Raw genomic sequence first — 17284 nt, 5'->3', positions numbered from 1 at the left:
GCCTGTACTAAAAAGGAAAGAATTATATATGTGGTCCTAACTACTGCAGGGACGGCCATAGACATTAACGTTGAAGCACCATTAGCCACCAGTGTTTTGCCACTGTGGGGTCTGGAGGAGGTAGACATGCAAAATGGTGTGGGATTTTAGGAAAGTGGATTATGTTGGCTGAGTTGAAAGATCATGGATGAATTTTGAGATTAATAACACACTGTGGGATTAAACAAGCTGTGAGGAATAAGTCAGGGATGGAGTAGTTGGGGATATATGCCAAGAGTGGAACAGGATCAGCTGAGGGGCTGTCATACTGTGGATTACGCTCTTTTACTTTGGGCCATACCTTCCCCAGCATTCTGATCCTACTACTGTAGGCTAGGTAGACAGTGAGACATAGCCAAGAGGATGAATCTGCCCTAGGCCCTAAAACAGTTATGCCTCCTCAGACAGCTCTGGCATCCCAGCCCAGTGATTGTTTCAATCTCTGGCTTCCATCAGGGATGAGTGAAAGATCTCGCCACACTAACTTTGTTCCTCTTTAAGAATGGTCAAGCCAATCCATTTATCAGCTCTGTCAGTTGCCTGAGCTGCTAGTCCAACTGTGGTCTCCTGGGTCATCCCTGCACAGCTCTGGAGGTTGGCCACATGAATTTTAGACATGCTAATCCAGACATGATGAAGGTGCAACCTTATCAAAACAAGAGGTGAAACCACCCTTTCTGTCTGAGATCACCACATACAGGAATCTCTTCTAGTATGTGATAATCTTAGTGATGCTTATCAGGTAAATTGTGCTATGGAGGACCCCCCCCCCCCACACACACACAACAAAAAGATTTGACATTGAAGATCCTCTGTGGTGGATGTTCTCTGCAACACTTTTACAGGAGCATGTGCCCCACCACAACTGTACCTCATGATGTCATATACTGCACTAGAAGTTTATGCCCAGCCCTTGAGCCTGCCACTTTGTGCAATCAGAAGAGAACTTGTAGGCAATGTGTATCTTGATCCAGATGTTTATTAGGGAAACGTTCCATTATTTAGTGCTTTATAAACATCTAAACCATCAGTGTGTTCATGCAGCAGTGAAGTTATAATCCACAGCCCATATTATATTGCTTGTGTAGCTGGGGACAGAACAACAAAATGCAGTGCTGCTGTAAATCCCAGAAGGGAACAGCGTTTTTCCTGTCTTACTGTGCTTGGAAAATGACCATGGTTTTGAGCATGTCCAGTGTGGGAAGGTTGGAAGGTTCCCCTTATGCAGCTCCAGCCGTAAAAAAATAAAGGAAGTAGAATATGGACAGCAGTCATACCCTTTAGAGTCGGATCTCTCTCTTAAACAGCCCAGCTGTCAATGGGCGTATTGAGTCTTCAAGTTTGAAACTATGTTCTGCTTTGGTAGATGATGAAGGTCATGTAAGAGGTTCACCACCCAGCAGTAGATGAAGGTCATGTAGGAGGTTCACCACCCAGCAATTGCCTTGTGGTAGTTTTCATTGTGCTAGCACTGTCTGTCCCCAGAGTGAATAGCCATACCACACTGGCATTAGGCTTCTTTCCCAAGAGTGGTCCCTCGAGTCTCTTGACCAGAGTTTGGTGGGCACACACTGTCCAGAACTCTTCTTCCTAGACTTCACATTGCATCTAGCAAAGCCACCTTTTTATTGTGCCAGTGTCCAAGGTAGAAGTCTGAAGGGGCCTACCCTCATAGGTACAGGAGCACACCCTTACAGAACATGGCTTCATGCTAGCAATGGGACTAGTGCAGCTAGCTGTTGCCTCCATTGAATCCATAACACACACACATCCTCATCACTGAATGAGCACTTGTATGCTAAACGCTACAATTATTGGGTGTAGGCAAGCATTTCTGGAGTTGGTTGTGGGACAGTTTCTTCCTCTCTCCGTCTCTCTCTCTCTATATATATATAATAGGAGGAATCATTGGATTTATAGGCCTTTATTTCTGAGACATATAAAGATAATGAATCTGGCTACCCATTCCTATAGCTGTGCACCATATGATCTCTCCTTTAGAGAAACTCTGTGACTGGTAAAGTCCACCATGAACTTGTCTATGGCCCACACTCCGTATATATATTTATCTATATATATATATATATATATATATATATATATATATATATATATATATATATATATATATATATATATATATATATATATATATATATATATATATATATATATATATATATATATATATATATATATATATATATATATATATATATATATATATATATATATATATATATATATGTATATATATATATATATATATGTATATGTATGTATATATATATATATATATATATATATATATATATATATATATATATATATATATATATATTTCATGACATATACTTCCTAGAAGTTTCTAATGTTATTTGGGAAGAAGGAAGAGTCTTGGGTCATTCTGTGTGTGGATCCTGTCATCAGAGATGCCATATTAAAAGCCTGGGAGCACTCAAATGCTGTTCTCTCAGCTCCTAAAGAGGCAGACCCTCTATACGCTCCATACTGGACTGGTTTCTTTCTTACAGCAGACCACAAAGTGATCTCTCTAGTCCAGTATACGTTCCACCCCTCATTACACTGCCACATGCAAGAGTGTTTATAGCATTGTGCAGGGTGGGCATTAAGGTCCCTTCCTCTACTATAATGGGGCTCAAGTCCCCAACTGTCTGATTCACTTCTCCAGGTTCTAATTCAGGTGTTGGAAAAACTTTCATCCGTCTAAGTCTGGGTTCAAGGATGACCAGCTGAAAATTGTCTGAGACTGTGTCTCTGCCTTCCATAGTGAGGTACCACATGACTCTCTGAAATTCTAAGTTGATACTACAGCAAGAGATGCCTGTAGAACATGCCTGTGCTGTGTAGGTTGACAGGGCCAAGTCACGCTCTCCTGCTAAGGAGGAGCTCAGTCAAGTCATCTTCAATGTTGTATTGTGGAAGGATGTCCTTGATGATCAGCCCTTGTGTGACCTAGTCAGTTTCTTCTACAAGAGGAAGCAGGTCCTCACCTATGATCACTCCTGAGACCCCTGCCATCAACTTGTCGTACTTTTTTCTGCTTAGCAGCACAAACTGCAGAGTTTTGCTTGACTGTAGTGCATGTCTGTGTACGTACAGCTTGACATACTGATGCTGACAAGGAAGGTGTGGCCTGCTTTGCACTTTTTCTGCCTCCAAATCCCCAACCAGCACACCCCTTTCTACATTTATAGCACCATAACCACTCCCATTTCCCCGCCTCTTATTTACATCCCAGTGCTTGCTTATAATAGTCTGATACTTATTCTTTTCCTTGGTTTTACCTCTGGTGCACTACAATTAAACCCCAGTCATTTTAAAATACAAACCAGGTACACAGCTATTAGTAATTTCTGCATCATCGTCATCTTTTTTCTTCTGTTTCAATTCACTCAGTTTTTTGTGGTTAACTATCATATTTGCGAACGTCATTTAGATGAACGCAATGATTTTTGACAAATATTGTCAGAAATCAAAACACCAAGCAACCGAAATATTGAACGGAGCATTTCAGCAATGTCGAATATCAACTTTGCTGAAATGCTCACATCTGCCCACAACTAACAATAATGTTTGCAGGGGGGCAAGCCCCCTGCACCCCCCCATACCCTCCTACTTATATATACTAACTCCGAGATCGCACTACAGTGAGGGTAAGGGTACATTTCCTGATCCCCACTATAGTGCAATCTGCACCGCAGTGTTGAAGCTGACAATAGTGGCTGTTAGCTCATGTCAGCTTCGACATTGTGGTGATCGAACTCTCAGTTCGAGAAAATGATTTTCGCACATATTCAAAAATTGCCTGCCTGTCCATTCCTACATCCAATGACACTCTTCTACCCATTTCTAGTGTAACTTCGTGGTAAAGCTGAACGAGAATGTTTGGCAGTTTATTTTAACTTCTGTGCTACTGGATTTCATTTTGCAGTACAGGTTGCTATTCCTGTTTTTGCTGCAGGCTTGGTAGCAGAACTGCTGCTGAGAATAGTGTGCTTTGGCTGAATGGATTTCTTTTTAAACATTTCTCATTACTTACAGGCTTGAACACTTCACTGAGGCCATTATTGGTGTATAAAAATATTTCTTTATTTTATTGTATTTTGTCTGCGTTTGTTTTTTGTTTTCCAGAAAAGTCTGATTGGACAAAAGCCATTTTAGCAAAAGCCCAGGAAGAAAAGATCCACAGAAAATTGAACAGTAAAAATATAAGAAATATATAAAAAGGAAAATTTAAAACAATAGATCAATTTGTTTAACGTTTTCAATATCACATTATATAGAAGATTAAAAATGTTTACATCCATAGGAAATGAGGTAGCCAAAATCTAGCTGAGAGAAAAATCAATTAAGTATAAAACCACCAAAAATGACAGTAACTGCCTGAGCTCTCAAAATACTTTAGCATATTCAAATGTATTCAACCCTTTTGCCTATTCAGTAGATGTCTTCAGAAAAAACAGTCACGCATTCAAAAACCCTGAATATGTACTCATTTGAAATTCGATTAATCAATAAACAAATATATTTAATTCATATGATAAAAAATTCAGTGAAAGTCTTAAAGGCACATACAACATTTAAAACTTTTAAAAATAAAAACATTCTATGTAAACAATTTTAACTACAAATAGCAAGTCATTTTATAGTAAGGGTACTGGAGGCAAGTGAGTTTCTGTGTAAAAACTTTTTCCCGGTTTTAGGAAGTGCTAATAGGATAAAGGGAGAGCTAAAGGGGGCTAAAAGATTCAGATTAAAAAAAAAGGAAAATGTAGTTAAATTTGGGGTGGATAGAAGTTAGACGTTTGATTGAGATGTTTGATTGGGATGGAAAAAGGAAAAAATGATGTACAAAGAAGTGAAAAAGAAGTATAAATTGGATATGGAAAGAGAAATATATTTGGTAGTAGCAAAGAAACTGGAAAGAGGACATGTAAAAGCAGTGTGTGATAGAGAATGACTGAGAATAAGAAAAGAAAAAAGTGAGTAAAAGCTGTGGTAGCCATTGTTTAGAAAAGCGTCATATAAATGGTATAAAGAAGGGGAGAGTTAGGTCATCACAATAAATTTTCAGTATTTTAGTGAAAGTAGATTTGCTTTTGGCAAGACTTTGCAGTTTATCTTATCAGTTTTTCCACAATTAGAACCAGAGGCGTGAATAGCTTGTCTGAGACAGACTTAATTTTTTACAAATTTGGTGAAAATAGTAGAGCTGACCACTTTCAGGAAAATCTGGTTTTATTTCATTTTCCATAACTTTGTCAGTCTCTGCTGTAAGGTTGGGCATCCTGTAGCTGCCCAGCGTGGTCCTCCTGTCATTGAAGAAGAGGGTGAGTAAGGCAGTGTATTCCCATTAAATACCTGCCCCTTGGCCAGGGACCAGCTGAGACAGTTTTTTTTTTTCAGTCCTCCTATGACCTTTGGCTCGTCTCTCTACACCATTCATTTGGCTTGTTTGTTCTCTGTAGCCAAAAGCCATACAGGCCAATTCATTTCCTGGAGGCAAGAATCCATGGTGTAACCATCAGCGAGGAAGAAATTTTGTTTTTTTCCTTTAAGTCCTCTCTTTTCCGTATTTATGCTCATTAGCATCCAGGGGCTTAGTCTGCAAAGGGAATTTTGGGACATATGCCCACATCTCGACATGTGATGTGATCAAGTAACCCTGCCTTTTCTTGAAGGCAGGTACCTCCATTCAATTCCTGGTCCACTCTGGGAAGTTTTCTGTGGAAAGTGTGCCTCTGAGCACTAGTAATCCTCCTCCTCTGTTAGCTGTAGATTGATCTACGATGGTCTTGAGGCTGTGTGGTCTGACTGCAGTCATGCTGTGTGCATGTGTTGGAGAAATTGAGTATAGTATGGATACTGTGGTTGTGACAGTAGCTTTGATTAAGGGGCTTAATGTCTTGCCAGTAATGAGTACCATCCCACAGAAGAGGCAGCCACCGTTCATGAGCCCCTTTCTCCATTTACAGAGGCAAGTCCAGAAACTTGCCATCTCTGAAAGAATTGTTAGAGGAAACCACTGGCAAGTGAATGGGACAGTTACCAGACTAGTCTGTAGCGTGTGCATCTTGTTTGGGATTATACACTCCATCCTGTTCATTGGACTTCCTCTTACAAGGTTATTCATTAAACAGATGCATCAAAAATTCTGAATGTATTCTCTGCAAAAATAAGTTTATAGCATGTCTAAAGAATATCGGCTGTTAAACATTCTTGTGGCTGTCTCTCTAGCTGCTCTGAAAAAGTCATATATCATGCACTGTATGTTTCCATTATGCTTTGTACACAGTTTTGTTCCCTGCTTTGTTAAATATATGGACCATATTGGTACACATACTTGTAAACATACATTTTATATGCGGAAATAGTGCACACATTACAGATGTCTGAAATACTTAGAAGTACTGGCATTTACCATTTGGGACCCAAATACTTGAAGGATTTTTTTTATGCAGTTGTCCTGAGACATTTAGCAACAGTTGCACTTTGTTTTTAGACCTGCAGAGAATTTCTAAAGAAACATGGTCACCCCTCTGTGAAGAAAATGTCAGCACCATTCATAGTGGATGTGGTTAGCAGGGACAGTAATTGATAGCATGAAAACCAAATATTTTGCTAGTAATAATTGAAGAAAGTTGTATACTGATTTTTTTTTTCTTTCCTGTCATTTGTTCTATATAGGACATGCTGTTCATCCACTTCAGGGTCATAAGAGTCCCAGATTGTGTCCTGACAGGTAGTGGGTGTGAGGCAGAGAAAGTTGATCCTTGACAAGTCGCCAGCCCTTGGCATCTCCCTCCCTCTCTCTCTCTCTCACACACACACACACACACACACACACACACACACACACACACACACACACACACACACACTCCTGTGGACAATTTAGAGGAATGCCAGTTCATGTACAGGTCGTAAAGTAAAGCACAAATTTTGTAAACTTCCAAATAGTTAGAAATAACCAATGATATTGAAGCACATGGTATTGAAAACTACACAACTAATAAATATGGCTTAAACTTTGTGGTCATATTATGGCCAAAGATGTCCATTGGAAAAGTTAATTGCTGGTTGTAATATAGTAATGAATATGACATTTTCCCATGTACATTAGAACTACGATGTTAATTGGTGTCTCTCTGAATAAAGATGTGACCTAGTATTGCTTCGTCATGTTTGATAACACAATGCTAGTGTAGGTGTAAAAGGTCAGTTTTCTTTAAACTGTTACATATTGATGATCTCACTGGTATTTAATTTTAATTCATGTGAGTGTACTGTGAACTCTTAAAACGGTTTTGTTAATAACTGTTTTATTTCTATAGAGGCTTCATTTTGTGATGTTAGGGATGTTTGCATGCCATTCTAATAAAATATGTACCACACCACATAACTTGTTAAATTGTTCTGTTCATGCTTTGGTATGTTAGGTGATATCAGTGCTGTAAGAAACCTCATCATAACTGCTCAGTAAAAATTTTTGGAAGGGAAGTAATCTCTGATGAATTGTGCAATTATACCCTGATGGCTGATAATACCTTTTCAGAATCAGGTGCTACTGTAGCACGTAGATGATTGTTCCCTGTAACTTGCTAAATACATCTGTCCAGTGTTTAGCCCAGCTTTTAGATATTTTGGACAGGAAGTTAGGTGGCTAATGTAAGTGTGCAGCTTTGCATGCAAATGTAACCTGCCCTTTTCTGTTGTAATACTGGTTTACATAGCAGATACTTCAGGATGTGATGAGGTTTGCACGTTTTCAGCATTATCATATTTTATGATTGCAAATGCAAGGTGCAACTCTCTCTCTCTTAGTAACAGGCTACATGACTGTCATTGAATTTATGCTACATTATGAATGAGTGTTTAATTTAAAACAGATAAATAAATGAGGTAAAGTGTTTTCAGGCTATAACCTGGATTGTTATGTTACATACTTGCAAATGTACTTGGCATATTTTAAGTCATTTTGTTTACAGCTGCATGCTTTTTCTGCACTTTCATTGTTTTACATATCTGAGCACAAACATGCCACAATAAATTCTGCTTCTGTCAGTGATTCTTAGTGAGCAACTGATCCAGGTTTTGTAACAAGCTGCAGGTACCTCAAGGGCATGTAACTGTGGACTGATAAGTGCCCTGATATTTCTCCAAGGGAAGGTCCTGTATTTTCTGAGTACAGTATTGATGAAATCCCCCAAAGGCCTTGGCAGGTAGCTAGGTTAGGGTTAGGAATAATGAGGACCTGGGCTGCAGTAACATGCATAGGTACATATTTGATCATTAGAATGGGTTTGCTTGCTCACCGTAATATGCTTAGTTATTCTCTGATTAGTCACTGTCTGTGGATTTTTATTTGGTCCCAAACTGTGTTCCCCTTTTTTGCCTTACATTAAAAGACCCTTTCCCAAGTCTGCATGCTTGAAGCCACAGTTTCTTTTCCATTAAATGTCTCTGTAATTTACTCTAAACTCCTGTAGGTCACCCAGGTAAGTAGCCGGTGTGGTACCAATGTCTGCATTGACTGTAGGCACTTTAAACTTTGTACTTTTCTTTGACTATAGTAGAATTTCCTTCACGATGGTGGTCACTGCTCTACATGCAAAAACATTACTACATTAGAGCCTGTTTTTCCTTCTTTTAGTGGTATATGTTGAGCTTCACTGTAAGATCACTGCTTTAAAAAGTCTGCCTTTCTTTTCACCCCTTCCATTCTATGCACTTTCAGAGGCATGGCTTCATATAGTCTAACCATTCCTCTGCTGAGCTCTGTGATGATGATGATGGTGGTGGTGTTTTGTCGGTAACACCATCCTTAACAGCTACATGGTACTTGCCTTTTCTGATAGTTTTCTCTCACTGCTTTATGTAGTCCTTTGCTCCAGTCACCATAGAAGTTTTGCACTCTTCTGTTCTTCATATGCTGCTCTCAGTTCTGGGGTTTCTCTTTTCCAGCTGCTTTGCTTTGCCCCAGTAATAACATGGTGCCTTTGCTGCCGTCTGCTTTTCCCTTACTGAACTTCTCTCTCCTGTATTTCTTATTGTACCTGCATTTATGCTGCTTTCTAACCTTGGTATTTTAACTCTTAATATGCAAGGTGTATCTTTTATTGCTTTGCCTTGCCCTTTATGTTTTTATGAGAAATATGGACACTATTTTATCAAAACATGCTTACTTGGTTAGTAACCATGAGTGAAATAAACATCATTGCCTTTTTCATCATAGAAGTTGGAATAGTACCAGCTGATGTGTGAGATAGGACGAGTGTGCATTTTCCATTGTCTGTGCATATCATTTCACTAACTGTGTCGGAATGTCTTTCGTTTTAATGCAGTAGTGTGAGGTCCGTGAAATTGTAACCTCATTACCATGTTAACCATCCCCCCATTGAGGTCAAGGTCATTGGTTGCGCATTTCATACTGGCATTTTAAAAGTGCAGGAGTCAGTTTATGCATAGAGATCAGTTAAGAAGTCTGAGAGCATAATGTGGTCAGAGTTAGCCCAAATTGTATTGGCCCATGTAACTTCTTTTTTTCACATTAAGATAACTGCTTATTTTATTTGTAGATGACCTTTGGAAGTATATGTCAATTTTCCTTTAAAGACTTCTGATCAGATGATCTGATGGTCTTTAAACTGTAGGCTCCCCATCCATGTGAAGCAGAGTTCCTCCCTAATCCAATTCAAGTGCAACTTGGACAATTGGATGGGAAACCGGAAATTCATCTCTGGTTTGGCACCTATGTCTCTAATGCAAACAGGTAACCTGCAAATGGTTCATGCTTACACTTATCAAGGGTATCAGAATTCGTCAGAGATGTGGGATGCATGGCTAGGCTTAAAAAGGCCCTTGTGGTCGTTAGCCTAGTAAACACCTATGAACCTATGAATTGCCAGGGATTCTAATGCAAACTGTAAAAGTCAAGAAGGTGTGGTCAGGGACCAGCTAAGAACTTCCACGTAGAGAACAACAGTCTTGTATGTGCCTCATTTGAAGGACATATGGAATTTGGAAGGTATAAAGCAAATTACCTTTTGACATTTTCTTCGAAACATCTTTATTCTAACATTATTTGTAATATCAGTGATACTGTCACCAACCAGTCCATATAGTGAATTTTTAGCAATGTTCTCAAAGGTGGTATATTGAAAGAAAGAAAGACAAAAGAGGAAATAAACATCATTTAAGGCTCAAGTGAATTAAATCACCAAAAAGTGTAGATTTTAGATTTCATTGATGCCCTCACTTCAGTACTGCCATGATGCTTCCAACACATTCAGCTAGGTCCTACTGAATTTGAATTTGGACTTTCTTTAGTGCCCAGAAACTAGCTAAGGCTGTATAGACCGCTAAGCAGTTATGCAGGTGGAGCACATTGATATGCAGATTGTATTGCATCCATTAGTGAATCCTCTGTAATCAGATGCCTTTACAGAGTATTCCACATGAAAATACTTGGCTTGGAACAGAGCCTTAAGCAGCATATAGCTGTGTTTGCATGTACATGCTGGGCATGTTTTGACATTTGTACCATGTGTCCTGCTGAGGCTTCAGAGAGAAAGGTGACATGTCTTTCAGCAGCAGAAAGACGTGGGCCTGTGGCACTGCAGTTGTGGTACTCCTGTGGACTGGAGGCTGTGCATTATGCCAGCAGACTGTATATTCTGAGTACCATCACACATGTGTGTTTGTGTGTGTGTTTATGCACATATACACACATATTTGTACGTATATGTCTGTGTGTGTGTATATATGTGTGTATGTGTATGTTTTCCATGTGTAGCTGTTCATAGATGATCTTGGTTATAGTTTAACAGTGGGAGTGGGACTGTATAGTGAAAGAAAGTGTGCTAGTTGTGGAGGGTGTTCCTGTATTGTCTAGTTTTCATAGAAGCTTGTAGTTAGTGCTTTCATGACTTTACTTTTAATATCTTTTATCCCACTGCCTGACAAAAGTCTGCACTCATGTGACCCAATTGGTCTATGTGCTCCCCTTCAGGAAACAGGTGCTCATGGAAAGCCCTCTGTTCAGGCACTCAGCAGTTTTTTTTGTGTGTGTTAAGCCCTAACCCCTGGTCCCTGTGATACCTGACTGGTTGTTTTGCCCATATTGCCAGCCATAGCACAGGTGCTCTATTACCTGTGCCTGACACGTGCTGCAGACTGCATTGTTTGTCACATGTGGACCCATTGTGCTCAATTTCTTCTAATGCACCTGCTGTACACCCAAACTGTAATGAGTGACAGTACAGCAGGGTGCTTAGCTACCTTTCTGCCCCAAGGATGGGTTGTTGCCTGTAGATGTTTTCTTCCAACCTCCCTCTTTGGCCTCTTCAGTATCCATGTTACTTCTGAATCCCAGATTGTCTAGGTAGCTTTCAAAGCTTCATCCTTCTATGCCACAGAGACAACAGAGCCATGTATGTAGCCACCACTTTCCATTGTTATAGACTTAGCCATGGGATTGGAGTCATTCTTTAGGAATGGGATGAAATGGTATGTTTTTCAGGGACCTAAAGCTAGGGGACATATGAATCATGACTTCTGATGATGTCATTTGAACCTTAAATGATGATTTATTTGCATTTAAAACATAAACACAGACACACACGTGTGGATACACACATGCACACACATGGGCTTACATGCATGTCCCTCTCTATTCCTTAGTGATGATTAGCTTTAATATAATGTGTATACCCAACAGCCACACACACACACACACACACACACACACACACACACACACACACACACATATCTACATATCTCGCTGTTGTACTCAGCACAGCTGTAGTTAGGCTTTTCTGGATGTAATATTATGTATGGATAAAGAATATGTAGGAACATGGAAATGATTAACTTTGACATTACAATTGGCTTAGCAATGAGGTATTGCATGCATATAGACACACCCCCTTGTATGTATGTGCACGTATGTATTTAATTTAAAGTTAATTATACTTCCCTGTTAATTTGCCAAAAGTCTGTCACACTCCTTTAGAACTTTAGCATAGATAGGTCACTTTGCCCAACCCAGTTGTCTGCTGAGAAATAACTGCACCGACAGGTCAGGTTGCAGAAAGAGAGAGAGAAAGAGAAAGAGTGGTTGTGATCACTGATTCAGAATTTTTAAATAATAATCTTAGGACCCATTCTAGCAATATGTTGCGTTTAATTTGTCTTCCTTTTTCATTGTTAAAGCATCTGCTTTGTTCCTCTTTTTGATTTGCAGGAACAGCTTTTATTTTGTGATGACTGTGATCGTGGCTATCATATGTACTGTTTAAACCCACCAATGTCTGAACCCCCAGAAGGTAAATATGACATTTCTGTTTTTCATTTTCCCACCACTCCCACCCACATAGAAAATTAAATTTTAAGTATTTTCTTGGACTTTATTTTATTTTTATTTTTGCTCACCTTAGTTTGACACAGAATTGGTAATAGGATAATGTCAGTAGATTAAGGACTGTATGAAGAATAATTCATAGCTAAAATTGTGGATGACTGGTCTCATTTTGTGACAAATCTGGCATGCATTTATTTATCACAGCTCCTTTCCATTATGACTGGCAAATGTTGAAGTAAATTGAAAATGCAGGTCACTTACCACAGTCACAGAACTGCATTCTTGAGGATAGATATTTGCACAAGCCTCACTTCTAAAGCACCTTGTTGCGCACAAAGATCTGCTCACAACATCAGCACAAGGAGCTTATAAAAAAGCCTCCAAATGCATCTTATGTTTTGAGGTTATTCACTTGAAAGTCCCAAGCCTTTCTAGTGCTTTTTCTTACCAGCACAGTCACTCCACCACCTACAGCATTCTTAACAGTTGTATTAAATGTTTTTACCATTGTCAGTTCACAGTTTATGACCATGTTTTGTACACTGTTTCTTGTCTCTGTGTATATTCCTGTTTTTGGAAGTATGAATGCCGTAGAACACCGTCTTCATAAAGTGTGATTACTGTGTGGGAAGAAGGCATGCATCTGTAAATGTTGTGCAAAACTGTTCAGAAGAGTGAACAGAAGTCAAATACACCTCTGATGTGAATATGTTGTGGGTCATTAAACTGCCCATTTGTAGAAGATGGAATATTCAAAGTTTTCTGGAAATTGTCACCATTATGGATAGCTTCTCATGGTTATGTAGAGAGGAAATATTTAGGGGATGGGCCAGTACTGGCTGAAAAGTATTCTTTGAATTGATTGATTTGCTCCATGTTATATCAGTGCATGGATGGCAGAAAAACCTCCAGGAAGTGATCACTGCAGATATTAGACACTAGGGTTGTTATATTTGTTATTTAAATAAAGATGAAGCTTCCACATAGTAATCTTGGTGGAAATAGTGCATGGAACAAAAAAAAAGAAAAGACTCCATCAGTTTATTACTGATAGAAATACTTAATCTCTTCCCGCTGTCCTAAAAGTATTTAGTGTGGCGAGACAAGAAGAAACCCTTCGAATATTGAGCTTCACAGAAAAGATTTGCCCCAAGTGCCTGGTTAGGGTCATGCACACTGAATTTTAAGGTGCCTTACTTATGTTCAGTTATCAGCATTGTCAGAAATGACAGGCATATTCAGGTGCTGGCCCATATTTTTACTAAGCGTGTAGAAGAACATTCAACAGAAGGCTTCAGGACAGGTTATTATTCTTTCTTTCACAGTGTACTATCATGATAGCCAGTCATTTCAGATATTGAACTGCATTTATTGCTGGAGTGTAACCCTTTTTGGTCATTGATGCCATATACAACAGTCTGTTTCAGAAAGCCTTCTGACTGCTAATAAATATTTCCTATCTTTAAAAAAAAATTATGCATCCTTGGTTGTTTATCACAGCTCTTCAAGTACTGCAGCTATAGTCACTGATTTTTTTTAATAACCCCTGGCTGCCTGGTCTTGAAACTTGCAGCATGACTCGGGTGGTGTGCTGCTAAAGACAAAGAAACTGTACATAAATATTGCTTTAAAAGAACGTGTGCACAGCGTTAATATTTTTTTGTGCACCGATTTGAGGTTGCAGTAAAATTAAATAAAAATAGCTTGAATCTGAATACTAATTTCTGCCTCAGAAGACCCGAAGAGTAGAGACGGAAATTGCAAGTGCTATTAAATTTGAATGCTTAGTTTTTTAAGTCTGCTTTTTTGCAGGAAGCTACCCCCCCCCCCGCCCTTAAACCCCAATTTGGATGCTTTGCCTCCACACACTGCATTTCTACATTTATGGCCTCCAAGGGATGGTCATTGCAGTGTGAGGGAAGGATGCCTTCAGTCCCATTTCACCAATGAGAATCATTTGTAATGATTTTTAAATGTACAAAAAGAGCAGCTTTCAAATGCTGTAATGTAACTAGCATTATGAAACTGTGAACTGTGGAGTTTAATATCGGAATTGCAGAAGGCTCTGACAAGCCATGGTGCTTTTGGAAAGCCCAACATTTCATACCTTTCTTTGCAAAATAGCCTCAGATGCTTCCTGCCAGCAGCATCTTCAGATCTGTCTACATACAATGAGTGAAAGGCACGTCCTGGCTAAACTCTAAGGGAGAACCCTGTGCTTCCTCCATTTTCATGTCATGGACTTTTTCTGGGGTCAGCTGGTGTAGTAGTTTAACAGAGGAATCCTTGCTTATCAAGTACAGCAAAGTTCATCTTTGTCTTGTTCAGGATGACAGTTTCATACATTTAATCACTCATTCATGTTTTCATTCATTCGTTTGTGTATTTAAGTTTTGATTGTGTGGCTTATGCTCTCAATTAAAGGAAATCTTGTTTTTCATTGATACAATATATGCAAATATGGTTACAGATAGCTAGGTGCACAGTGTTCACGGTACTTTTGTCCTGCATGCATAAATGACTCGTGGTATATTACCTGCTTATGGTGTAAATAATGAAAATTAACCTGAAATAATAAAATGCAGGTTATGACACAAAGTTTAAGGTTATGCCATTGGTTCCCTGTCAGAGAAAGACATCTTGGCTGCAGTTGCTGCTACCTGGTTTGATTAGTGTGTTACCTTGCTGGAGGTACAGGCTGGGGGTGCAATTAGAGTGAGTAACTGTTGTCTTCTTTCCCATTCCAAGGGTGTAGTGACTTCGAAGTCCTACTGCTGAACTATCACCTGGCAGATTGATAGGCTTATGCAGCTCTGTGCACCATGAACTTTCATTGTCATTCAGATGAAGGAAGGCTGTGCATGTATGTTGGTACTGGTTAGCAGGTTAGTGTCCTTTTTAGGATCTACTTCAGTAGATCGAACTTTTAAATGTTCGAAGCTCATATGGCCGAGACCATAACATTGGATATTTAAAAGTTCCAACACTGAAATAAAACAAAAAAAAAACTAAAATAAAGGTTTGTAAGCAGGGGTGCAAGCCCCCCCCTGCACCCCCCGCTACTTAAATATACCAACTACGGGATCACAATACATTGCGGAAAAGGGAAATCTTCCCATTCTGTCCGTTCGAACTTTTAAAAGTTTGATCATATGGTCTCGGCCATATGAGCTTCGAACTTTTAAAAGTTCGATCAACTTAAGGGGACCCCCTCTTTAAGCTGTTTTTGTCTCATTGGATCTGAACTTCTTAAACCCATATGGTAAACAGAAGTTAACAGATCTTGCTAATTTATTCTTTGCTAGTAGCCCAGTCCAGCTATTGACTTGTTTATATGCTGCCTGAGCTTTCTTCCTGCCAGTCCTTGGAAGAGATGTTACTGCAGTTCTTATATTCTTGACTTGTTGCCGGGCACTGTTTGTTTTGTCAGTAGCCAGATATGTAAAGAGCCCTTTGTCCCTCACTGTCTTCCCTAATGGATTAGACTTAACTCTCACTTGCCACAAGGAAAAAAAAAAACATTAGAGATGTCTGAGTTTGTCCCAATATGTCAAATGTTTTTGAAAAGATATACTAAAAAATAACAGTATTCCATCTCCAAAATGACTTTCGGACCTTCTGTTTAGTGTGGTATGGTTATGTCATTCAGTATTACCAAAGACATGTACAGTGGTAGTAACATATCCGTTCTTCATGTGGCTAAGTAAATTCTATCCAGTTGCTAAATAGCCTTCTTCCACTTTTGTCAGCTTGCAGTGAAATGTCTCTGACACTGATGCTGCTTGGTCATTATCCTCAGTATGTTGTTGTCTACTCATTGTCTGTATAAATACTTTATTTTTCAGTTTTAAATTCCAGACTATTCTCATTAACCCATTGGGTTACTCTTTACAAATAGTTCTGGAAATTATGATAAGCCATGTGTGGATTTCTGACTGCTGCAGTTCTAAGATCATTGGTATCTTTTAGGTGCTGAGGTATTGGTGCTTTTGTGGCACTGCACAAGTAATGTTATGGGTTTAGTAGTGGTCGGCACTAACCACTTGTGAGCCTTCTTTCACTAGGCCACTGGTGTGAAAATACATTGTCCTGCTGGCTCCATGGTGTAGAGGGATGACCCCTTGACAGTGATCAAGACAGCCTGAGATCACTTAGCCATCCATGTGGTACAGGACCTTGGTGGAAAAGGATGGGAATGAGTGGCCAGTGGCAGCTTTTACATCCAGGGAGTGATGTGGACTAGCTCAGTGCGGTGCCAGCACCTACTGAAGAAAAGCTGCATGGCATACAGTGTACAGGCTGGCCTGGCATATATGCTTGGATGCACCAAGCCATCTTTGCAGAATAACCTTCACAAGTTATGTGCATTAGTGTATACTCCCACCAAGGAAGGCGTAGCAGGCCCACATGTGTGCAAATGCTCATGTCACCTGCTGGGGGAGGGGAAAAACCATACAAGGAAACATCCTGATGACTTCCTGGGTGACAGCTTGTTGCAACTAGTTCTTGCCCCACTGGAAAATGGATGAGCCAGTTGATCCCAAGATGGCTGCGGGGGAAAATAATTATAAAGAATCCACTTCACACTTATTGTATTATCTATTGACCTGCTTAAAATCTTGTTGAGTAACATATTTGCTTCCAGCATGAACCTTAGGTGTGCAGTGGATTTACTATATTTTTTACAGGTCTGTGCCTTACTGCAGTAATATAAGAGTATCCACAGGTACATTTTGTCAGTGCCTCCCAAGTGTAATTAGAGTAGTCAATAAGTGATAGTGGAAGTCTTCTTACACAGTGCATATTAAGTAAAGCCATATTAGGTCTTATTGGTAAGGAACTGTATTTATCTTCTGA

General features: G+C 39.4%; 1 protein-coding gene across 3 annotated transcripts in view; it reads left to right on the top strand.

The window, feature by feature from the left end:
- Window positions 1-17284, top strand: part of DPF3 (double PHD fingers 3) — a 1486280-nt gene that overhangs the window by 1264477 nt on the left and 204519 nt on the right. For all 3 annotated transcript variants that reach the window (XM_044074663.1, XM_044074664.1, XM_044074665.1), the window contains one exon: window positions 12311-12392. In XM_044074663.1, the coding sequence (XP_043930598.1) occupies window positions 12311-12392 (82 nt within the window). The remainder of the gene's footprint in view (window positions 1-12310; window positions 12393-17284) is intronic.

Source organism: Protopterus annectens, chromosome 6.part0, assembly GCF_019279795.1.
Source record: "Protopterus annectens isolate FY-2018-M chromosome 6.part0, PAN1.0, whole genome shotgun sequence".
Lineage (NCBI taxonomy): Eukaryota > Metazoa > Chordata > Ceratodontiformes > Protopteridae > Protopterus > Protopterus annectens.
Note: the sequence above shows the minus strand (reverse complement) of the source record. Positions and strands in the feature narration are given on the sequence as shown.